The sequence below is a fragment of the Oncorhynchus kisutch genome, linkage group LG19 (assembly GCF_002021735.2).
Source record: "Oncorhynchus kisutch isolate 150728-3 linkage group LG19, Okis_V2, whole genome shotgun sequence".
NCBI lineage: Eukaryota > Metazoa > Chordata > Actinopteri > Salmoniformes > Salmonidae > Oncorhynchus > Oncorhynchus kisutch.
The window spans coordinates 52,632,443-52,658,091 of record NC_034192.2 but is presented as its reverse complement, the minus strand read 5'-3'; the positions used below and the strand labels follow the sequence as shown (position 1 = coordinate 52,658,091).

Here is a 25,649-nt window from a genome sequence, read left to right as displayed (position 1 = left end):
CCCTCCCACTGTCACACTACACAACCCTCCCCTCCAACTGTCACACTACACAACCCTCCAACTGTCACACTACACAACCCTCCCACTGTCACACTACACAACCCTCCCCTTCCACTGTCACACTACACAACCCCCCCTTCCACTGTCACACTACCAACCCTCCCCTTTCCACTGTCACACTACACAACCCTCCCTTCCACTGTCACACTACACAACCCTCCCTTCCACTGTCACACTACACACCCCTCCCTCCCACTGTCACACTACACAACCCTCCCCTCCAACTGTCACACTACACAACCCTCCCCTCCACTGTCACACTACACAACCCTCCCCTGTCACACTACACAACCCTCCCACTGTCACACTACACAACCCTCCCCTCCCTGTCACACTACACAACCCTCCCCTCCCACTGTCACACTACACAACCCTCCCCCCTCCCCTGTCACACTACACAACCCTCCCCTCCCACTGTCACACTACACACCCTCCCCTCCCACTGTCACACTACACAACCCTCCCCTCCCACTGTCACACTACACACCCTCCCCTCCCACTGTCACACTACACACCCTCCCCTCCACTGTCACACTACACAACCCCCCCTCCCACTGTCACACTACACAACCCTCCCCTCCCACTGTCACACTACACAACCTCCTCCCTCCCACTGTCACACTACACAACCCTCAAACTGTCACACTACCACAACCCTCCCCTCCCACTGTCACACTACACACCCTCCCCCCCCACTGTCACACTATACAACCCTCAAACTGTCACACTACACAACCCTCCCCTCCCACTGTCACACTACACAACCCTCCCCCCCACTGTCACACTATACAACCCCCCTCCCACTGTCACACTACACACCCTCCCCTCCCACTGTCACACTACACACAACCCTCCCCTCCCACTGTCACACTACACAACCCTCCCCTCCCACTGTCACACAATACAACCATCCCACTCCACTGTCACACTACACAACCCTCCCACTGTCACACTATACAACCCTCCCTCCCACTGTCACACTACACAACCCTCAACTGTCACACTACACACACCCTCCCCTCCCACTGTCACACTACACAACCTCCCCTCCACTGTCACACTACACAACCCTCCCTCCCACTGTCACACTAAACAACCCTCCCCTCCCCTGTCACACTACACAACCCTCCCCTCCCACTGTCCACACTAACACAACCCGCCCCTCCCACTGTCACACTACACAACCCCTCCAACTGTCACACTACACAACCCTCCCTCCCACTGTCACACTACACAACCCTCCCTCCCACTGTCACACTATACACACCCCTCAAACTGTCATACACACAACCCTCCCCTCCCACTGTCACACTACACAACCCCCCCCTCCCACTGTCACACTACACAACCTCCCTCCCACTGTCACACTATCACAACCCCCCTCCACTGTCACACTACACAACCCTCCACTGTCACACTACACACCCTCCCCTCCCACTGTCACACTACACAACCCTCCCCTTCCACTGTCACACTACAACAACCCTCCCTTCCCACTGTCACACTACACAACCCCTCCCCTCCCTGTCACACTACACAACCCCCCACTGTCACACTACACAACCCTCCCCTCCCACTGTCACACTACACAACCCTCCCCCTCCCACGTCAACTATCACAACACAACCCTCCCCTCCAACTGTCACACTACACAACCCTCCCACTCCACTGTCACACTACACAACCCTCCCCCACTGTCACACTACACAACCCTCCCCTCCCACTGTCACACTACACAACCCTCCCCCTCCCACTGTCACACTACACAACCCCCCCTCCACTGTCACACTACACAACCCTCCCCTATCACTGTCACACTACACAACCTCCCCTCCCACTGTCACACTACACAACCCTCCCTTCCACTGTCACACTACACAACCCTCCCTTCCACTGTCACACTACACAACCCTCCCTTCCACTGTCACACTACTACAACCCTCCCCTCCCACTGTCACACTACACACCCTCCCCCTTCCACTGTCACACTACACAACCCTCCCCTTCCACTGTCACACTACACAACCCTCCTTCCACTGTCACACTACACAACCCTCCCTTCCACTGTCACACTACACACCCTCCTTCCACTGTCACACTACACAAACCCTCCCACTGTCACACTACAACCCTCCCCTCCCACTGTCACACTACACAACCCTCCCCTCCAACTGTCACACTACACACCCCTCCAACTGTCACACTACACACCCTCCCACTGTCACACTACACAACCCTCCCCTTCCACTGTCACACTACACAACCCTCCCTTCCCACTGTCACACTACACACCCTCCCTTCCACTGTCACACTACACAACCCTCCCTTCCACTGTCACACTACACAACCTCCTCCCACTGTCACACTATACAACCCTCCCTCCCACTGTCACACTACACAACCCTCCCCTCCAACTGTCACACTACACAACCCTCCCCTCCAACTGTCACACTACACAACCCTCCCACTGTCACACTACACACCCTCCCACTGTCACACTAAACAACCCTCCCCTTCCACCCTGTCACACTACACAACCCTCCCCTCCCACTGTCACACTACACACCTCCCCTCCCCTGTCACACTACACAACCCTCCCCTACCACTGTCACACTACACAACCCTCCCCTCCCACTGTCACACTACACAACCCTCCCCTCCCACTGTCACACTACAACAACCCTCCCCTTCCCACTGTCACACTACACAAACCCTCCCCTCCCACTGTCACACTACACAACCCTCCCCTCCCACGTCACACTACACAACCCTCCCCTTCCACTGTCACACTACACAACCCTCCCCTCCCACTGTCACACTACACAACCCTCCCCTTCCACTGTCACACTACACAACCTCCCCTCCCACTGTCACACTACACAACCCTCCCCTCCCACTGTCACACTATACAACCCTCAACTGTCACACTACACAACCCTCCCCTCCCACTGTCACCTACAACACAACCCTCCCCTCCCACTGTCAACCTAGCAACCCTCAAACTGTCACACTACACACCCTCCCCTCCCACTGTCACACTACACAACCCTCCCCTCCCCTGTCACCACTATACAACCCGCAACACTGTCATACTACACAACCCTCCCCTCCCACAGTCCACACTACACAACCCTCCCCTCACACTGTCACACTACACAACCCTCCCCCTTCCACTGTCACACTATACAACCCTCCCTTCCACTGTCACACTACACAAACCCTCCCACTGTCACACTACACAACCCTCCCCTCGCCACTGTCACACTACACACCCTCAAACTGTCACACTACACAACCCCCTCCCCCTCCCACTGTCACACTACACAACCCTCCCCTCCCACTGTCACACTATACAACCCTCAAACTGTCACACTACACAACCCTCCCCTCCCACTGTCACACTACACAACCCACCCCCCTTCCACTGTCACACTACACAACCCTCCCCTCCACTGTCACACTAAACAACCCTCCCCTCCCACTGGTCACACTACACAACCCTCCCCTCCCACTGTCACACTACAAACAAACCCTCCCCTCCCACTGTCACACTATACAACCCTCAAACTGTCACACTACACAACCCTCCCCTCCCACTGTCACACTACAACAACCCTCCCCTCCCACTGTCACACTATACAACCCTCAAACTGTCATACTACACAACCCTCCCCTCCCACTGTCACACGACACAACCCCCCCCCCCTCCCACTGTCACACTACACAACCCTCCCCCTTCCACTGTCACACTATACACCCTCCCTTCCACTGTCACACTACACAACCCTCCCACTGTCACCTACACAACCCTCCCCTCCCACTGTCACACTACACAACCCTCCCCCTTCCACTGTCACACTACAACAACCCTCCCTTCCCACTGTCACACTACACAAACCCTCCCTTCCACTGTCACACTACACAACCTCCCACTGTCACACTATACAACCCTCCCCTCCCACTGTCACACTACACAACCCTCCCCTCCAACTTCATACTACACAACCCTCCCCTCCAACTGTCACACGACACAACCCTCCCACTGTCACACTACACAAACCCTCCAACTGTCACACTACACAACCCTCCCACTGTCACACAACACACCCTCCCCTCCCACTGTCACACTACACAACCCTCCCACTGTCACACTAACAACAACCCTCCCCTTCCACTGTCACACTACACAACCCTCCCCTCCCACTGTCACACTACACAACCATCCCCTCCCACTGTCACACTACACAACCCTCCCCTATCACTGTCACACTACACAACCCTCCCCTCCCACTGTCACACTACACAAACCCTCCCCTCCCACTGTCACACTACACAACCCTCCCCTTCCACTGTCACACTACACAACCCTCCCCTCCCACTGTCACACTACACAACCCTCCCCTCCCACTGTCACACTACACAACCCTCCCCTTCCACTGTCACACTACACAACCCTCCCCTCCCACTGTCACACTACACAACCCTCCCCTTCCACTGTCACACTACACAACCCTCCCCTCCCACTGTCACCTACACAACCCTCCCCTCCCACTGTCACACTATACAACCCTCAAAACTGTCACACTACACAACCCTCCCCTCCCACTGTCACACTACACAACCCTCCCCTCCCACTGTCACACTAGACAACCCTCAAACTGTCACACTATACAACCCTCAAACTGTCATACTACACAACCCTCCCCTCCCACAGTCACACTACACAACCCTCCCCTTCCACTGTCACACTATACACCCTCCCTTCCACTGTCACACTACACAACCATCCCACTGTCACACTACCACAACCCTCCCCTCCCACTGTCACACTACACAACCCTCAACTGTCACACTACACAACCCTCCCCTCCCACTGTCACACGACACAACCCTCCCCTCCCACTGTCACACTATACAACCCTCAAACTGTCACACTACACAACCCTCCCCTCCCACTGTCACACTACAACAACCCCACCCCTTCCACTGTCACACTACCACAACCCTCCCCTCCCACTGTCACACTAACACCCTCCCCTCCCACTGTCACACTACACAACCCTCCCCTCCCACTGTCACACTACACAACCCTCCCCTCCCACTGTCACACTATACAACCCTCAAACTGTCACACTACACAACCCTCCCCTCCCACTGTCACACTACACAACCCTCCCCTCCCACTGTCACACTATACAACCCTCAACTGTCATACTACACAAACCCTCCCCTCCCACTGTCACACTACACAACCCCCCCCATCCCACTGTCACACTACACAACCCTCCCCTCCACTGTCACACTATACAACCCTCCCTTCCACTGTCACACTACACAACCCTCCCACTGTCACACTACACAACCCTCCCCTCCCACTGTCACACTACACAACCCTCCCCTTCCACTGGTCACACTACACAACCCTCCCTTCCACTGTCACACTACACAACCCTCCCTTCCACTGTCACACTACACAACCCTCCCACTGTCACACTATACAACCCTCCCTCCCACTGTCACACTACACAACCCTCCCCTCCAACTGTCATACTACACAACCCTCCCGCCTCCAACTGTTCACACTACACAACCCTCCACTGTCACACTACACAACCCTCCAACTGTCACACACACAACCCTCCCACTGTCACACTACAACAACCCTCCCCTTCCACTGTCACACTACACAACCCTCCCTCCCACTGTCACACTACACAACCCTCCCCTCCCACTGTCACACTACACAACATCAACCCTCCCCTATCCTGTCACACTACACAAACCCTCCCCTCCCACTGTCACACTACACAACCCTCCCCTCCCACTGTCACACTACACAACCCTCCCCTTCCACTGTCACACTACACAACCCTCCCCTCCCACTGTCACACTACACAACCCTCCCTCCCACTGTCCACTACACAACCCTCCCCTTCCACTGTCACCACTACACAACCCTCCCCTCCCACTGTCACTACACAACCCTCCCTTCCACTGTCACACTACACAACCCTCCCCTCCCACTGTCACACTACACAACCCTCCCCTCCCACTGTCACACTATACAACCCTCAAACTGTCACACTACACAACCCTCCCCTCCCACTGTCACACTACAACAACCCTCCCCTCCCACTGTCACACTATACAACCCTCAAACTGTCACACTACACAACCCTCCCCTCCCACTGTCACACTACACAACCCTCCCCTCCCACTGTCACACTATACAACCCTCAAAACTGTCATACTACACAACCCTCCCCTCCCACTGTCACACTACACAACCCTCCCCGCCCACTGTCACACTACACAACCCTCCCCTTCCACTGTCACACTATACAACCCTCCCTTCCACTGTCACACTACACACCCTCCCACTGTCACACTACACAACCCTCCCCTCCCACTGTCACACTACACAACCCTCAAACTGTCACACTACACAACCCTCCCCTCCCACTGTCACACTACAACAACCCTCCCCTTCCACTGTCACACTACACAACCCTCCCTCCCACTGTCACACTACACAACCCTCCCCCTCCCACTGTCACACTACACAACCCTCCCCTCCCACTGTCACACTACACAACCCTCCCTCCCATGTCACACTATACAACCCTCAAACTGTCACACTACACAACCCTCCCCTCCCACTGTCACACTACACAACCCTCCCCTCCCACTGTCACACTATACAACCCTCAAACTGTCATACTACACAACCCTCCCCTCCCACTGTCACACTACACAACCCCCCTCCCACTGTCACACTACACAACCCTCCCCTTCCACTGTCACACTATACAACCCTCCCTTCCACTGTCACACTACACAACCCTCCCACTGTCACACTACACAACCCTCCCCTCCCACTGTCACACTACACAACCCTCAAACTGTCACACTGCACAACCCTCCCCTCCCACTGTCACACTACACAACCCTCCCCTCCACTGTCACACTACACAACCCCCCCCTCCCACTGTCACACTACACAACCCTCCCCCTTCCACTGTCACACTATACAACCCTCCCTTCCACTGTCACACTACACAACCCTCCCACTGTCACACTACAACAACCCTCCCCTCCCACTGTCACACTACACAACCCTCAAACTGTCACACTACACAACCCTCCCCTCCCACTGTCACACTACAACAACCCTCCCTTCCACTGTCACACTACACAACCCTCCCACTGTCACACTACACAACCCCTCCCCTCCCACTGTCACACTACACAACCCTCCCCTTCCACTGTCACACTACACAACCCTCCCTTCCACTGTCACACTACACAACCCTCCCTTCCACTGTCACACTACACAACCCTCCCACTGTCACACTATACAACCCTCCCCTCCCACTGTCACACTACACAACCCTCCCTCCAACTGTCATACTACACAACCCTCCCCTCCAACTGTCACACTACACAACCCTCCCACTGTCACACTACACAACCCTCCAACTGTCACACTACACAACCCTCCCACTGTCACACTACACAACCTCCCCTTCCACTGTCACACTACACAACCCTCCCCTCCCACTGTCACACTACACAACCCTCCCCTCCCACTGTCACACTACACAACCCTCCCCTATCACTGTCACACTACACAACCCTCCCCTCCCACTGTCACACTACACAACCCTCCCCTCCCACTGTCACACTACACAACCCTCCCCTTCCACTGTCACACTACACAACCCTCCCCTCCCACTGTCACACTACACAACCCTCCCCTCCCACTGTCACACTACACAACCCTCCCCTTCCACTGTCACACTACACAACCCTCCCCTCCCACTGTCACACTACACAACCCTCCCCTTCCACTGTCACACTACACAACCCTCCCCTCCCACTGTCACACTACACAACCCTCCCCTCCCACTGTCACACTATACAACCCTCACACTGTCACACTACACAACCCTCCCCTCCCACTGTCACACTACACAACCCTCCCCTCCCACTGTCACACTATACAACCCTCAAACTGTCACACTACACAACCCTCCCCTCCCACTGTCACACTACACAACCCTCCCCTCCCACTGTCACACTATACAACCCTCAAACTGTCATACTACACAACCCTCCCCTCCCACTGTCACACTACACAACCCTCCCCTCCCACTGTCACACTACACAACCCTCCCCTTCCACTGTCACACTATACAACCCTCCCTTCCACTGTCACACTACACAACCCTCCCACTGTCACACTACACAACCCTCCCCTCCCACTGTCACACTACACAACCCTCAAACTGTCACACTACACAACCCTCCCCTCCCACTGTCACACTACACAACCCTCCCCTTCCACTGTCACACTACACAACCCTCCCCTCCCACTGTCACACTACACAACCCTCCCCTCCCACTGTCACACTACACAACCCTCCCCTCCCACTGTCACACTACACAACCCTCCCCTCCCACTGTCACACTATACAACCCTCAAACTGTCACACTACACAACCCTCCCCTCCCACTGTCACACTACACAACCCTCCCCTCCCACTGTCACACTATACAACCCTCAAACTGTCATACTACACAACCCTCCCCTCCCACTGTCACACTACACAACCCCCCCCTCCCACTGTCACACTACACAACCCTCCCCTTCCACTGTCACACTATACAACCCTCCCTTCCACTGTCACACTACACAACCCTCCCACTGTCACACTACACAACCCTCCCCTCCCACTGTCACACTACACAACCCTCAAACTGTCACACTGCACAACCCTCCCCTCCCACTGTCACACTACACAACCCTCCCCTCCCACTGTCACACTACACAACCCCCCCCCTCCCACTGTCACACTACACAACCCTCCCCTTCCACTGTCACACTATACAACCCTCCCTTCCACTGTCACACTACACAACCCTCCCACTGTCACACTACACAACCCTCCCCTCCCACTGTCACACTACACAACCCTCAAACTGTCACACTGCACAACCCTCCCCTCCCACTGTCACACTACACAACCCTCCCCTCCCACTGTCACACTACACAACCCCCCCCCTCCCACTGTCACACTACACAACCCTCCCCTTCCACTGTCACACTATACAACCCTCCCTTCCACTGTCACACTACACAACCCTCCCACTGTCACACTACACAACCCTCCCCTCCCACTGTCACACTACACAACCCTCAAACTGTCACACTACAAAACCCTCCCCTCCCACTGTCACACTACACAACCCTCCCCTTCCACTGTCACACTACACAACCCTCCCCTCCCACTGTCACACTACACAACCCTCCCCTCCCACTGTCACACTACACAACCCTCCCCTCCCACTGTCACACTACACAACCCTCCCCTCCCACTGTCACACTATACAACCCTCAAACTGTCACACTACACAACCCTCCCCTCCCACTGTCACACTACACAACCCTCCCCTCCCACTGTCACACTATACAACCCTCAAACTGTCATACTACACAACCCTCCCCTCCCACTGTCACACTACACAACCCCCCCCTCCCACTGTCACACTACACAACCCTCCCCTTCCACTGTCACACTATACAACCCTCCCTTCCACTGTCACACTACACAACCCTCCCACTGTCACACTACACAACCCTCCCCTCCCACTGTCACACTACACAACCCTCAAACTGTCACACTGCACAACCCTCCCCTCCCACTGTCATACTACACAACCCTCAAACTGTCACACTGCACAACCCTCCCCTCCCACTGTCACACTACACAACACTCAAACTGTCACACTACACAACCCTCCCCTCCCACTGTCACACTACACAACCCTCAAACTGTCACACTATACAACCCTCCCACTCCCACTGTCACACTATACAACCCCTCCACTGTCACCATGCACCATGTCTCATCTGTCTGTAAAATCCAGCATGACATATTTACAACAGGAAATCCTGGACCTGAGTAAACTGCACCGCAGTTTCAAATGTCATGTTTCACTCTCTGTGTGTGTCTTTGTGTCTGTATCTATGTATGTATGTATGTATGTATGTATGTGTGTGTGTGTGTGTGTGTGTGTGTGTGTGTGTGTGTGTGTGTGTGTGTGTGTGTGTGTGTGTGTGTGTGTGTGTGTGTGTGTGTGTGTGTGTGTGTGTGTGTGTGTGTGTGTGTGTGGTGTGCGTGTGTGTGGTGTGCGTGTGGTGTGGTGTGCATATATATCTTTTTTAGGGATTACAAAAACATGCTTTCTCTCTAGTTTCAGTGTTGTCTGGTTGTAATTCTGAGCTTTTTGATTGAATCAAGCCCAACATGTCTTTCCTCTGTCTTCCGTAGTACAGTTTAATACCAAGTTGAAGATGGTCGGCGTTGTTTTACCTCTGTCATCAGAAGTTCCTCAGCTCTCCCTCTCGTTATGTCTTTGTTGTACCATCTGAAAAAAAAGAATGTGAATTAGAAACAACAAAGACAACCAATAAGCCAGATGTTTCACCGGATGTATACATCTGAAGCTTCGGGTTGGCATTTCCATTCACCACCAAATGTGGTGATGAGAGGAAGCCAAGTGGCCGGCAGTAGGAGAAGATGGTGGTTTCCACTAGTTACCACAAACACAAAGTTCATAAAAAACTAAAATGAGCTTTGGGACGTCCCTACACAACTCACTGGGCACAGAAGTCAATTCCTTTTCATGTTTGTTCAACATAATATCATTGAAATGACGTGGAAACAACGTTGATTCAACCAGGTGTGTGGCCAGTGGGTATCCCTAACACCACCCCTTACCTTAACCCTAACCTTAACCCTTACATGAACCATTTTACAGGGGGGGACATCCCAAAGAACCCAGAGAGTACATACCGACTCAGAGATCAGCTCAGAGATATTAGAGAAAGGAGGAGACAGGAATCCAATTGGGCAATGGAGTATAACATAAGACCCCACCCAGCAGACTGTTGACCAATCGAGTTCGCATTGTCATGCTTCGTCACGCTTGCTAAGCTAATCGTCATGCAATCCCTTCTCAAAGTCAGGGTAGGGTGGTGCTTTCAAGACAACTGGGAAGTCGGAACTCTAGAAAGATGCCCGAGTTCCTGACTTGGAATTCCGAGTTGGATGACCATTCAAAATCATATTCACTACAGAAGTGATACCTCCTAGCCGTTGAGTTAGCAACAGCAGATGCAACGAGGGTTAGGAAGGAACAGACAGAGTATCCAGTCTATCACCCAACAACGTTACTACAACTTATCCAATAGACAACCAGAGACATTCTTCAAAGGACAAAGGACTCGGTTTGGCAACACGGCCTTCCATCTACCACCAACCTACTGAAGCGCAGCTCAGAGTAAATATTTATTGCATTTTCCTTTTCCAAATGGGCGGTAATTTATAATGCATAAGATACTGTATTTACGATAGCACAGCTTTTTCCTTTGTTCCTCAGTCTCCCACTCTTTCACTCAACCCAGCCCCTTTTCATTTGTGTAACAAGCTGTCATATCTGTTCCGCCCGCTAGGGACGTTTTCCTTTATGACGTAATTTGTAATCAAGTTATGATTAATTGTGTGTATGTGAATTCTGTGTGATTAGTTAGGTATTTAGTAAGTAAATAATTAAACCCCATTTTGTATTGCTGATTCAACTTGTTAGCCAGGGTTCTTGCAGATAACCAGTATTTACAACTTTCAGATTATGAGACTGAACTAAGATGACGATTGATATTGATTGCTATTGACGTAAAATATTACTAGGACTTTAAGAGTTTATTCGGAAGATAACAGCTCTATAAATATTATTTGTGGTGCCCGACTCTCTAGTTAATTACATTTACATGATTAGCTCAATCAGGTGATATTAATTACTGAGACATTATTTTCTATAACAGCATGTTTTATCAATTAATCCGGCATAGCCAAAGACACGACACCACGCTCCCATCCTCATCAACAGGGCTGTTGCGGAGACGGTGAAAAACATCAAGTTCCTAAGGTATACACATCTCCGATGATCTGAAATGGTAAAATCACACTGAGGTGAAGAAGGCAGCAATTCTTCAACCTGGGACCTTTTTCTTCTTCTTTCTTTTTCCAATTTTTTGTTCCTTTGTTTTATTTTGTTTGTAGCTTTTTTTCATATATATTTAATATTATAATATTCTTTTTTTTATACCCCTTTTGCTTCCCAATTTCGTGGTATCCAATTGGTAGTTACAGTCCTATCACTGAAACTCCTGTACAGACTCGGGAGAGGCAGAGGTCGAGAGCCATGCATCCTCCGAAACACGACCCTGACAAGCGGCACTGCTTCTTGACACAATGCTCGCTTAACCGTGAAACCAGCATCACCAATGTGTCAGAGGAAACACTGTGTACCTGACGACCATGTCAGCGTGCATTGCGCCCAGCCCACCACAGGAGTCGCTAGTGACTTGGGACAAGAACATCCCTACCGGCCAAACCCTTTCCCTAACCCGGACGGCGCTGGGCCAATTGTGTGCCGCTTCATGGGTCACCCGGTCGCGGCCGGCTGCGACAGAGCCTGGACTTAAACCAGGATCTCTAGTGGCACAGATAGCACTGCGATGCAGTGCCCTAGACCACTGCGCCACACAGGAAGCCTCTTCGCGGTGTTCTACAGGAGCACCATTGAGAGCATACTGTCGGGCTGCATCATGGCCTGGTATGGCAACTCCACCACCACTGACCACAAGGCTCGACAGAGGGTGGAACACTCAGCCGAATGCACCATTGGATGCTCAATGCCTGCCCTCCAGGACACCTACAACACGCAGGAAGGCAAGAACATAATGAAGGACCTCAGCCACTCGAGTCATGGTCTCTTCTCCCTGCTTCCATCACTTAGGCGCAGGCAGTATAGGAGCATCATGGCAAAAACTGTCAGACTGGCCAATAGCTTCTACCCCCAGACCATCAGGCTGCTGAAAAGCTACTAAGCAGCCACCTGCTCAACCTGTCCCCCTCATGCCCTTCAGACTTCCTACCCACACCGTTGGAGCTCAGCGGATATGAATTTCACTGCACCCTGCGATTACATCTGCGACCCTGTGCATCTGACTAGTAAACTCATCTATCATCTATCATTGGTCTATATATCAGAGCCCCATCTGTTTCGAGCCCCACCTGTTTAGCTAAAGAAATATATATATTTTTGGGTTGCCTGTTTTGCATGTAATTTTGGCATTAATACGTGTTGCATATCAGTTTGCAAATAATGTAAAAACAAATAATCATTGAGTTAATAAAGCAGAATACAAACATGGTCTCTGTTTTTGCTTTCTTGAGTAAGGCAGTTCCAAAATGCAGGCGTTTCAGGCTAGCTCAGTGTTTTCTGTGGTGGTGGGGCAGCCAGCGGAAAATACGGAGCGTAGGGGTTGGTAATGTTCTCTAGTTGAGCTGTGATTGGCTCAGTGTTTTGTTACTCATGGCGACACTATGTCACTGCAAAATCTACGGGGAGAGCTCGAACATTCAAGCCCCTTGGGTGCTGCCATAGAGTTTCATTAGAAGTGCCCATCCAAGAAGGCTCAAGGTCATTGGCCACAGATAAAATTACATCAAATAACTTATATAGACCGTAGCTTTGATTGGAATGATCATGTTAACAAACAAACTCTTAGCTAGCAAGCAAGACAAGCAGTCATCATCATGAATCAAGTTGACAATCTACAGGCAAATCATTTTCAATCCTTGTCATATGAAGAGAAATTATAGATAAAACGTATCAGTGGTCTTCGGCCATTGGACATAAACATTACCCAACAAGTTGGACATAAACATTACCCAACAAGTTAGATATCACTAATTCAACAATGAGTGGTTTGGAAGGAATCAGGGCTAACTGCAAGTGTTGCAAAGCCATCACTAGCCTGCTATTCAGTGGAGTGGGTGTGTGGTCCAAGTCTGGGTTTAAGGGTCTCTTTTCCAAGCATAAAAGGATAAACATTTAACACCATGGGCCAGAAAATGTTGACTACATTGGCCATGCTGTCAATCCAACATGACTTCTGCCGCATTCAAAACAACTGGAAAATCTCAGACTTCAGTGATTTCAAGACAACTGGGAACAGGGGGAAAAAATGAGCTCTGACAGAGAAAATACATTTTGAACGGTCATCCAGGATTTCCAAGTCAGGATCTCTGGCCTCTTTCTCAAGCTCCAACCTGAAGATCACTGACGTCATGATTGAACCTTGTTTAAAAAAAAAAGAATTCCCAATTGTCTTGAAAGCTCCATAAATCCAGAAAATGTATGTTGTTTAGTAAGCTGTTAGTAGCCCATGTGCCTCTCCATAATAATTTGGTCCCTTTCCCCCTCATAACTTAGCCTACTTTTCTGATTTGGTGGTGCACATGTAACCTATAGCCTGTTTTAAAGAAATGTAATCATTAAATATTGTAAGAGCTTTCATTATCTGCTTATATGCCCCCTTTCTTTGTCCTAAGGTGCTGACTTGGTTTACAGGGAGAATATTGTAAGAACGCCCATGTTCTGAATTCTGTCGCTGTACATTTCAAAAGTGCTGAACAAATAGTTATATTGACTACGTCTGACCTAGCTCACTCATTAACGTCTTAATCAAAATATTAACGTCTTAATCAAAATTACGGAATGCTTCTTATCTGTTCATCATCCCCCTTATGCCATAGTTTGTACATCTCAATTGTCAATAAAAAGCAAATTTGTCTAAGCAAGTCAGTCATATCAGCTATGTTTTTTTTAAAGACAGTAAATGAGGCTGAATTGCTGCCAGACAAGGCTTTGCTGATATTGAAGTGTAGCAGTGGTAAGGATTCACTCCGTGGTGCTGGAAAACAAAGCTTTATGTAGGACCTAACAGTTTGTGGGCACCGTTTGTCACTGTTATAGTGAAATGTATGTATTGTTTGGTGTTGTTTATTTTTTTATTTCACCTTTATTTAACCAGGTAGGCTAGTTGAGAACAAGTTCTCATTTCCAACTGCGACCTGGCCAAGATAAAGCGTAGCAATTCGACACATACAACAACACAGAGTTACACATGGAATAAACAAAACATACAGTCAATAATACAGTAGAACAAAAGAAAACAAAAAGTCTATATACAGTGAGTGCAAATAAGGTACGTTTAAGGAAATAAATAGGCCATGGTGGCGAAGTAATTACAATATAGCAATTAAACACTGGAATGGTAGATCGGCAGAAGATGAATGTGAAGGTAGAGATACTGGGGTGCAAAGGAGCAAAATAAATAAATACCAGTATGGGGATGAGGTAGGTAGAAGATGGGCTGTTTACAGATGGGCTATGTGCAGGTGCAGTGATCTGTGAGCTGCTCTGACAGCTAGTGCTTAAAGCTAGTGAGAGAGATGTGAGTCTCCACCTTCAGAGATTTTTACAATTCGTTCCAGTCAGGGGCAGCAGAGAACTGGAAGGAAAGACGACCAAACGAGGAATTGGCTTTGGGGGGGGGACCAGTGAGATATATCTGCTGGAGCGCATGGTATGAGTGGGTGCTGCTATGGTAACAAGTGAGCTGAGATAAGGCAGGGCTTTACCTAGCAGAGACTTGAAGATAACCTGTAACCAGTGGATTTGGCGACGAGTATGAAGCGAGGGCCAACCAACGAGAGCGTACAGGTCGCAATGGTGGGTAGTGTATGGGGCTTTAGTGACAAAACTGATGGCACTGTGATAGACTGCATCCAGTTTGTTGAGTAGAGTGTTGGAGGCTATTTTATAGATTACATCACCAAAGTCGAGGATCGGTAGGATAGTCAGTTTTAAGAGGGTATGTTTGGCAGCATGAGTGAAGGATGCTTTGTTGCGAAATAGGAAGCCGATTCTGGACTGGAGATGCTTAATGTGAGTCTGGAAGGAGAGTTTACAGTCTAACCAGACACCCAGGTATTTGTAGTTGTCCACGTATTCTAAGTCAGAGCCGTGCAGAGTAGTGATGCTGGACGGGCGGGCAGGTGCGGGCAGTGATCGATTGAATAGCATGCATTTCGTTTTATTTGCGTTTAAGAGCAGTTGGAGGCCACGGAAGGAGAGTTGTATGGCATTGAAGCTTGTCTGGAGGTTAGTTAACACAGTGTCCAAGGAGGGGCCAGAAGTATACAGAATGGTGTCGTCTGCGTAGAGGTGGATCAGAGAATCACCAGCAGCAAGAGCAACATCATTGATGTATACAGAAAATAATTGAACCCTGTGGCACACCCATAGAGACTGTCAGAGGACCAGACAACAGTCCCTCCGATTTGACACACTGAACTCTATCAGAGAAGTAGTTGGTAAACCAGGCGTGGCAATCATTTGAGAAACCAAGGCTGTCGAGTCTGCCAATAAGAATGTTGTGATTGACAGAGTCGAAAGCCTTGGCCAGGTCGATGAATACGGCTGCACAGTAATGTCTCTTATCGATGGCGGTTATGATGTCGTTTAGAACCTTGAGCGTGGCTGAGGTGCACCCATGACCAGCTCTGAAACCAGATTGCATAGCGGGGAAGGTATGGTGGGATTCGAAATGGTCAGTAATCTGTTTGTTAACTTGGCTTTCGAAGACCTTAGAAAGACAGGATAGGATAGATATAGGTCTGTAGCAGTTTGGGTCTAGAGTGTCACCCCCTTTGAAGAGGGGGATGACCGCGGCAGCTTTCCAATCTTTGGGAATCTCAGACGATACGAAAGAGAGGTTGAACAGGCTAGTAATATGGGTTGCAACAATTTTGGCAGATATTTTCAGAAAGAGAGGGTCCAGATTGTCTAGCCCGGCTGATTTGTAGGGGTCCAGATTTTGCAGCTCTTTCAGAACATCAGCTATCTGGATTTGGGTAAAGGAGAAATGGTGGGGGCTTTGGCGGGCTGCTGTGGAGGGTGCCGGGCAGTTGACCGGGGTAGCGGTAGCCAAGTGGAAAGCATGGCCAGCCGTAGAGAAATGCTTATTGAAATTCTCAATTATAGTGGATTTATCGGTGGTGACAGTGTTTCCTAGCCTCAGAGCAGTGGGCAGCTGGGATGTGTTGTGTTGTGTAGTGGCTTTGCTGGCATGCATCAAAAGATGTTGGGTTTGCCCCACCAAGATTTACCTGCTAAAATCGCCGCTGGTCTGCAGTCTTTCCAGCTTCAGTTTGAAGTAATCATGTTTTTTATTTTTTATTTTATTTGTCACATGCGCCAAATACAACAGCTGTAGACCTTACAGTGAAATGCTTACTTACAAGCCCTTAACCAACAATGCTTTAAGAAGTGTAAAACAATTAAGAGTAAAGTACAAAAAAATTATAATAAGTACCAAATAATTTTGCTGTTTTGTTGGCTAGCTCCTTTGAACAACAGTGTCCTGACAGGAGAGCACGTTTTATATGCCAAGTTCAGTGTTGCCATGTTTGTGATTTTCTGGCAAAATTGGGCTATTTTGAAAACGATGTTGCGGGTGAAAAGGTATTGTTCACAACAAACAAAAACAAACAAAAAAATATATATACTGTATATACACACAAACACACATATATATATATATGCGAAAAATACATGTATGTATATATATTCATAACGTAAAAAATATATATATATAAAAAACATATCCATAAAAAATATATATATAGGTTGTCGAGTCTATGGTTGTTGCAAAGGCTGGTGTGTAGCCTACTGGTTAAATTCGTGTCTTTTCGCACGAATTAAGTAGCACATAAATTTGTGTCTTTTCTCAAGAATTAAACCACACAAAAATGCACAAAACGCACCAAATCTGCTGAAATACATGATGTACATATATGCACGAATTGAATGTAAGGTTGGGCTGGTTCTTCGGGATGCAGGTTTTGCGGCTATTTTTAAGTTGCACTGCGGCCGCCATGGGAGTTCTCTTAAAAATATATATATTTCACTGGGACCTGCTGCTGACTTTCGGGCAGTGAGACTGGCTGTTGCTGAGTGAGTGCGTGGTGGGGAGGGCCGGGAGTGTGTGTGTGTGTGTGTGTGTTGAGAGAGCACTACAGCTATTGGCAGCTAATGAGCCTTGTTTTAGCAGTTGTAGGTAGGCCATTTTGATTGTCATTATGGTGACACCCACCTATTTCCAACCTTTCAACAAATAATGGAGACAAAGCACCAGAGCGCATTATGTAAATTCGCTCAGAGGTTTTTAAAACTGCATTAAATGTTGACTTTGTTTAAAGAAAACGTTATCAAGCAAAGTGTTTTATGCATGCATAGTTCTTGGGTCTCGGGGGCTGCCCGAGCGGAAATTTGAAATGGAAGTTATGATGATACGTTTGCCTCTGTTGGCCATCAAGTAGCCTATTCATGTATATGCCATTGAAGGCTACCATTTCATACAATACATATGTTGAAATGACGATATCACTGAAGTCACTGCAAATCCATTTGTGCCACTAGTGTAGCCTAACTTGAGCAATTTAATAAATAGCCTCTCACTTACGTTTATTGTTGTTGTAGCCTTGTGTTATTATGCAAATATTAAAGGAAATATTTAGTTAATTAAATTGGAAGTTATCGGATTAGTTGATAAAACGCATTAGATTGACGGTAACAGTAGTCAGATTTGACTACAGGTAAAAATAGATCTAAAAAATAAACACTGGCTGTTGTTGTCAAGCATTTTCAGTTCATAAATGTATTATCAAATAAAATACAATAACACTTGATTTGTCACATGCGCCGAATACAACAGATAAACGGTCTGATATACCACGGCTGTCACCTTACGGTGAAATTCTTACTTACAAGCCCACAAGACCAGCAATGCAGTTACGAAAATATTTGCTAAATAAACTAAAGTAAAAATAAAATAACAAGTAACACAATAAAATAACAATAACGATGTTATAAACAAGAGGTACCGGTTCCGAGTCAATGTGCAGGGGTACAGGTTAGTGGAGGAAATGTGTACATGTAGGTAGGGGTAAAGTGAATATGTATAGATAATGCATAGATATGAATGCATATATATTAATATTTAATTCAGTGTTTGAAATTATGAACACATCCTCAGTAGCCTATTCCAGCAGGCTATTTGGAAACAGGCACTTCTTACCTCAAAATCGCCTCGCTATTCATGTTGAATAAATTCGTATGTTATTTTGAAGCTGCTAAATCGTTCAGTTTACATCTTGCCTACATCTCGTCTAGGCTACTGTAGACTATCTGAAAATAGATGCCTATGAGGGGTTATAGGCTACCTGCATGGCAAAGTTGAATTACAATCATAAACCCAGATTTTAGTCTAGCCTATGCCTATTGAAATGACAAGTGACAAGTCAATCTGGCAAATGGGCCATTTATAACGGGCTGTAGTCTTAACATCTGTCACATAATAACAGCACAATTGCCAGAAAATTGTGTGAGATTTCGACATCCTCTGACCAACTTTCATCATTCCAACTCTCCTGTCGGATTAATCTATACAATAGTCATGCACATGCACATGTGCAAAGGGGATTTATTTAAACTGGTTACCAACGTAATTAGAGCAGTAAGAATATATGCTTTGTCCATACCAGTGGTATACAGTCTGATATACCACGGCTGTCAGCCAATCATCATTCAGGGCTCGAACCACCCAGTTTAGAACAGACCATACACCAGTGGTATGATATATATATATATATATGTTTTACTGTTCGATTTTATGTTGGTAACCAGTTTATAATAGCAATAAAGCACCCGGGTGTTTGTGGTATATGGCCAATATACCACAGCTAATGGCTGTATCCAGGCACTCCATGTAGGGTCATACAGAAGAACAGCCCTTAGCCGTGGTATATTGGCCATATACCATACCCCTTGTGCTTTATTGCTTAATCATAGCAGTCAAATTGGTTAAATCGGGATCCATTGCTAGAAAATGATCTGGGGAGTTTATAAAGGCAAATGATATTTTCTCTAGGATATATTCCAGTTCCTTTTTTGGGGTCATGTCATAGCTCCAAATAGTTAGTCTTTTGAAGAGAACCGAATCTTGCTTCTAACGCCGTTACAAGTTACTACGATATTCCTTCTTAATTGGCTCGATAAGGTTATGGGAAAATGATTTATTGCATAAATATGGCTACTTCTCTCTTGCTGTGAAAAAAGTGTGCTATTTTTCAGGACTTTTCTGTAGTTTTGAGTGGTCATTGGGATAGATATATGAACTGGACCTGGCAACCTTGGCCAGGTGAAACCCCGCATCATTATACCGGAAAAAAAGACGTAACGACAGGTTTGATTCTCAGGCAACCGAACCGATAGAACGAACGACCAGCCGGCTTGGGTAGAAACCCTAGATTTGTTTCGGGACTAAATACTGTGGAAGGATAAAATTGTATGAATACATTTATAAAATAGCGTGTTTAATTAAAATATGTAAATCATTATTTGAATATAAAGTCTATGGAGAATAAGAACACCTCCTCCCAGCTGCCCACTGCACTGAAGATAGGAAACACTGTCACCACTGATAAATCCACCATAATTGAGAATTTCAATAAGCATTTTTCTACGGCTGGCCATGCTTTCCACCTGGCTACTCCTACCCCGGTCAACAGCACTGCACCCCCAACAGCAACTCGCCCAAGCCTTCCCCATTTCTCCTTCTCCCAAATCCATTCAGCTGATGTTCTGAAAGAGCTGCAAAATCTGGACCCCTACAAATAAGCCGGGCTAGACAATCTGGACCCTTTCTTTCTAAAATTATCTGCCGAAATTGTTGCCACCCCTATTACTAGCCTGTTCAACCTCTCTTTCGTGTCGTCTGAGATTCCCAAAGATTGGAAAGCAGCTGCGGTCATCCCCCTCTTCAAAGGGGGGGACACTCTTGACCCAAACTGCTACAGACCTATATCTATCCTACCCTGCCTTTCTAAGGTCTTCGAAAGCCAAGTCAACAAACAGATTACCGACCATTTCGAATCTCATCATACCTTCTCTGCTATGCAATCTGGTTTCAGAGCTGGTCATGGGTGCACCTCAGCCACGCTCAAGGTCCTAAACGATATCTTAACTGCCATCGATAAGAAACATTACTGTGCAGCCGTATTCATTGATCTGGCCAAGGCTTTCGACTCTGTCAATCACCACATCCTCATCGGCAGACTCGACAGCCTTGGTTTCTCAAATGATTGCCTCGCCTGGTTCACCAACTACTTCTCTGATAGAGTTCAGTGTGTCAAATCGGAGGGTCTGCTGTCCGGACCTCTGGCAGTCTCTATGGGGGTGCCACAGGGTTCAATTCTTGGACCGACTCTCTTCTCTGTATACATCAATGAGGTCGCTCTTGCTGCTGGTGAGTCTCTGATCCACCTCTACGCAGACGACACCATTCTGTATACTTCCGGCCCTTCTTTGGACACTGTGTTAACAACCCTCCAGGCAAGCTTCAATGCCATACAACTCTCCTTCCGTGGCCTCCAATTGCTCTTAAATACAAGTAAAACTAAATGCATGCTCTTCAACCAATCGCTACCTGCACCTACCCGCCTGTCCAACATCACTACTCTGGACGGCTCTGACTTAGAATACGTGGACAACTACAAATACTTAGGTGTCTAGTTAGACTGTAAACTCTCCTTCCAGACCAATATCAAACATCTCCAATCCAAAGTTAAATCTAGAATTGGCTTCCTATTTCGCAACAAAGCATCCTTCACTCATGCTGCCAAACATACCCTTGTAAAACTGACCATCCTACCAATCCTCGATTTTGGCGATGTCATTTACAAAATAGCCTCCAATACCCTACTCAACAAATTGGATGCAGTCTATCACAGTGCAATCCGTTTTGTCACCAAAGCCCCATATACTACCCACCATTGCGACCTGTACGCTCTCGTTGGCTGGCCCTCGCTTCATACTCGTCGCCAAACCCACTTGTTCCATGTCATCTACAAGACCCTGCTAGGTAAAGTCCCCCCTTATCTCAGCTCGCTGGTCACCATAGCATCTCCCACCTGTAGCACACGCTCCAGCAGGTATATCTCTCTAGTCACCCCCAAAACCAATTATTTCTTTGGCCGCCTCTCCTTCCAGTTCTCTGCTGCCAATGACTGGAACGAACTACAAAAATCTCTGAAACTGGAAACACTTATCTCCCTCACTAGCTTTAAGCACCAACTGTCAGAGCAGCTCACAGATTACTGCACCTGTACATAGCCCACCTATAATTTAGCCCAAGCAACTACCTCTTGCCCAACTCCTTTGCACCCCATTATTTTTATTTCTACCTTGCACATTCTTCCATTGCAAAACTACCAATCCAGTGTTTTACTTGCTATATTGTATTTACTTTGCCACCATGGGCTTTTTTGCCTTTACCTCCCTTCTTACCTCATTTGCTCACATTGTATATAGACTTGTTTATACTGTATTATTGACTGTATGTTTGTTTTACTCCATGTGTAACTCTGTGTCGTTGTATCTGTCGAACTGCTTTGCTTTATCTTGGCCAGGTCGCAATTGTAAATGAGAACTTGTTCTCAACTTGCCTACCTGGTTAAATAAAGGTGAAAGAAAAATGGAAAAAAAATATGTTGGTAACCGGTTGTGTAAAAGTGATAATGCCCTCGAAGCCGGTGTTTGGAGGATATATTGTCAGGGTTTGCCGGCCGGAGACAAACACCCATGCCAGTAAATCCTCCAAACATCTGCTTATCGGGCATTATCACTTAAATAAACAGCTGCATTGGACCATTAAGACACTTTATGTTGGTGTTTCCTTTATTATGGCAGTTACCTACCTGTATGTTGATCATCACAATGGGACATTAATTTATGTCAGATTGAACATCGCACTCTCTTACGTCACTTTGTTACAAACCTTTACATTGTACAGGTGTGTTGGATGAAACACTTAAAGAAACTTGCCAAAATACATCAAATGAAGCGGCCAGTCTGTGAAAACCAATCAAATCGTGCATTACTGACGAGAAACTGGCCAATCCGCACTGCTAACAAATCCTGTCAATCAAAAATCCAACCAATGGGATGGGATGACAGGGGCATGAAAGGGAAACGAGAAGCGAAGTCGCGCAAACACATTTCTTGTGAAAAGCAATAACGTTAGTTGTGGTGGCGAATTCAGTCTATATTAAATGCAGTAATTGATGACGCGATAGAAAGGTATGTTTTTGCCTTTGTATCATTCCTTGTTGTGAAATGACCTCCAAGTCTGCCAAGCTCGCATGTTAGCTAGCTAACGTTAGCTCGCTAGATACTGAATCAACTGAAAATACTGTAGCTAGCTAGATTGTTCACAATCCGTTTGTAGGCTTGTAACTAGCGCATTAGTCCCCCTTGCTCAGCAGGTTACCTTTAGACAACGTAGTCAAGCTGTCCTACGTAACGTTACACACTTCTAGCTACGCTAATTAGCTAGCCAGCTAGACGCGCATGCGTGACTACAAGGTGGGTATCTCACAAAGCTAGCTACTATTACCAGATTAATAGGGGAAACCCAATAAATTGTCATAAATATCTTTGATAATACAGTCTATATAGAGAGGTAAGCCATCCTCGTTGTAAATCAGCAGGATAATAGCCATCAGGTTCTTTCCCCAGCTTATTTGTTCTCAATTTATTTATTTATTTTATTTTACCTTTTATTTTACCTTTATTTAACCAGGCAAGTCAGTTAAGAACACATTCTTATTTTCAATGACGGCCTGGGAACAGTGGGTTAACTGCCTGTTCAGGGGCAGAACGACAGATTTGTACCATGTCAGCTCGGGGGTTTGAACTCGCAACCTTCCGGTTACTAGTCCAACGCTCTAACCACTAGGCTACGCTGCCGCCCCTCAATGACAAGACAACTATAAAGGCAAAGTGGGATGATGAAGTAATGTGGGAGGCTATAATAAATGTAATCTCCTCTTCCTCTATCCAGGCCTCCAACATGGGTGAACCACAGCAGGTGAGTGCCCTACCTCCCCCTCCCATGCAGTACATCAAGGAGTACACTGACGAGAACATCCGCAAGGGGCTCGCCCCCAAACCCCCTCCTCCCATCCGAGACACCTACATGATGTTCGGCAACCAGTTCCAGTGTGACGACCTGATCATCCGACCGCTGGAGAGCCAGGGCATCGAGCGGCTCCACCCCATGCAGTTTCACCACAAACGGGAGCTCAAGAAGCTCAACATGTCCATCCTGGTGAATTTCCTGGATCTCCTGGACATCCTGATCAAGAGCCCTGGCAGTATAAAGAGAGAGGAGAAGCTGGAGGACCTGAAGCTACTGTTTGTCCACATGCACCATCTGATCAATGAGTACCGTCCGCACCAGGCCAGAGAGACCTTGAGGGTGATGATGGAAGTGCAGAAGAGACAGCGCCTGGAGACTGCAGAGAGGTTCCAGAAACATCTGGAAAGGGTCATGGAGATGATCCAGGGATGCCTGGCCTCCCTGCCCGATGACCTGCTGCAGACTGAGGGCTCGAGTGGGGTAGGGGATGGGGCGAGGGGTGGTGGAGCGTTGGGGATGGCTGTCAGGCTAAAGACTGAGCCCATGGAAGTGGAGGAGGCTGGGGCTAGCTGTATGGCTGTTGGACCACAACAGGACAAAAGCATGGGTGGTGCTGCTAAGAAGGACAGAGTATGGGACAAGGATGCAGCAATGTGTAGTATTATCGACGAGATTGCCTGAGTTTTGTATTTAGGGCTGGGGTCTCTATAGAAGGCTGCAATGATGAAGAACGTTCAGATAGAAATGTGTTCTGTAAAACAGATTGTCTGTTGTGAATCGAGTCCTCTTCATTATATTTCTATATGTAATGTTCAGAATCAAAATGATTCACCTTGCTGAACATATGTTTCTCTTGTTTTGGTTTGTTTTATTGCTGTTATTGGTCTGTTTAATTGTGTCGTATGCTTAATCTAGTTCTGATCACATACGCTGTGCAGTTTTATAGTATTTTTCATGGACTATGAAGTGTCATGGACAATGAGAACACACCTTCCTTGTTCAGAATTGTTTTGGGCTATCATTAATGTTTGAATGCTCTTTAAAATTCATAATTTGATAAGTTAATAAAGCAACTTCCAAGTCCTGTAACATAATTGATTAATTATATTTTATATGATTCATTTTCACTATCGTGGTTGAATTAGACAATTAGGACTTACCACCCTTTTTTCTGTTTTAATCTAAGACTGGTTGTATTATACCACTAGTGGGTCCTGCTGATTCCTTTCAGGTTGTCTTAAAACTGATTCCTGGCTAGAAACCACTTTCTACTTAAAGTTATATTTCATACCTTCGATGAGTCCGTGTGTGAACGAACAAAACATATGTTTAGGAGCTGAATCACTGCATTACACTATGTAGTCTAAGAATTCTGAAAAGATCTTTCACTATGATCAAACCTGAACTCTATTCACATGTCATAACCTAATGTGATTGAATGTCAGTGATACTGCAACAGTCTTTGTTAGACGAAGGGTTTAGTCTGTGAAGCTTTGTGTGTAGCAGCTTGCTATGTAAGCTTATACTTGTAGCATTGTGAGCTAATGTCTCAGTCAGAGGCGTGCTACACTACCTCAGTCTCTGTAACTGTTTGGCTGGAGAGAGACAGAGGTTAGTGTGTTGTGACATA

The 25,649-nt window shown here is 47.5% G+C and overlaps 2 protein-coding genes across 3 annotated transcripts in view; one reads left to right on the top strand and one right to left on the bottom strand.

The window, feature by feature from the left end:
* Positions 1–22,871, bottom strand: part of LOC109910236 (tyrosine-protein kinase ITK/TSK-like) — a 28,922-nt gene extending 6,051 nt beyond the window's left edge. The window contains exons 1-2 of the mRNA XM_031797255.1: positions 22,797–22,871; positions 10,437–10,491 (exon numbers count right to left, since the gene is read on the bottom strand). Of these exons, the coding sequence (XP_031653115.1) occupies positions 10,437–10,445 (9 nt within the window). The 5' untranslated portion in view covers positions 10,446–10,491; positions 22,797–22,871. The remainder of the gene's footprint in view (positions 1–10,436; positions 10,492–22,796) is intronic.
* Positions 22,872–22,983: 112 nt separating this feature from the next.
* On the top strand, positions 22,984–25,313 carry LOC109864938 (mediator of RNA polymerase II transcription subunit 7). Of its 2 annotated transcripts, none has more exons than XM_020453028.2 (2): positions 22,984–23,178; positions 23,942–25,313. In XM_020453028.2, exon 2 carries the CDS (start codon positions 23,951–23,953, stop codon positions 24,698–24,700), a length of 750 nt encoding a protein of 249 aa, XP_020308617.1. In that variant the 5' UTR covers positions 22,984–23,178; positions 23,942–23,950; the 3' UTR covers positions 24,701–25,313. The 2 variants fall into 2 exon arrangements, with proteins under 2 accessions (XP_020308617.1, XP_020308616.1); XM_020453027.2 differs by having other exon boundaries at positions 23,033–23,463; positions 23,942–25,113.
* The last annotated feature ends 336 nt before the right edge of the window (positions 25,314–25,649 follow it).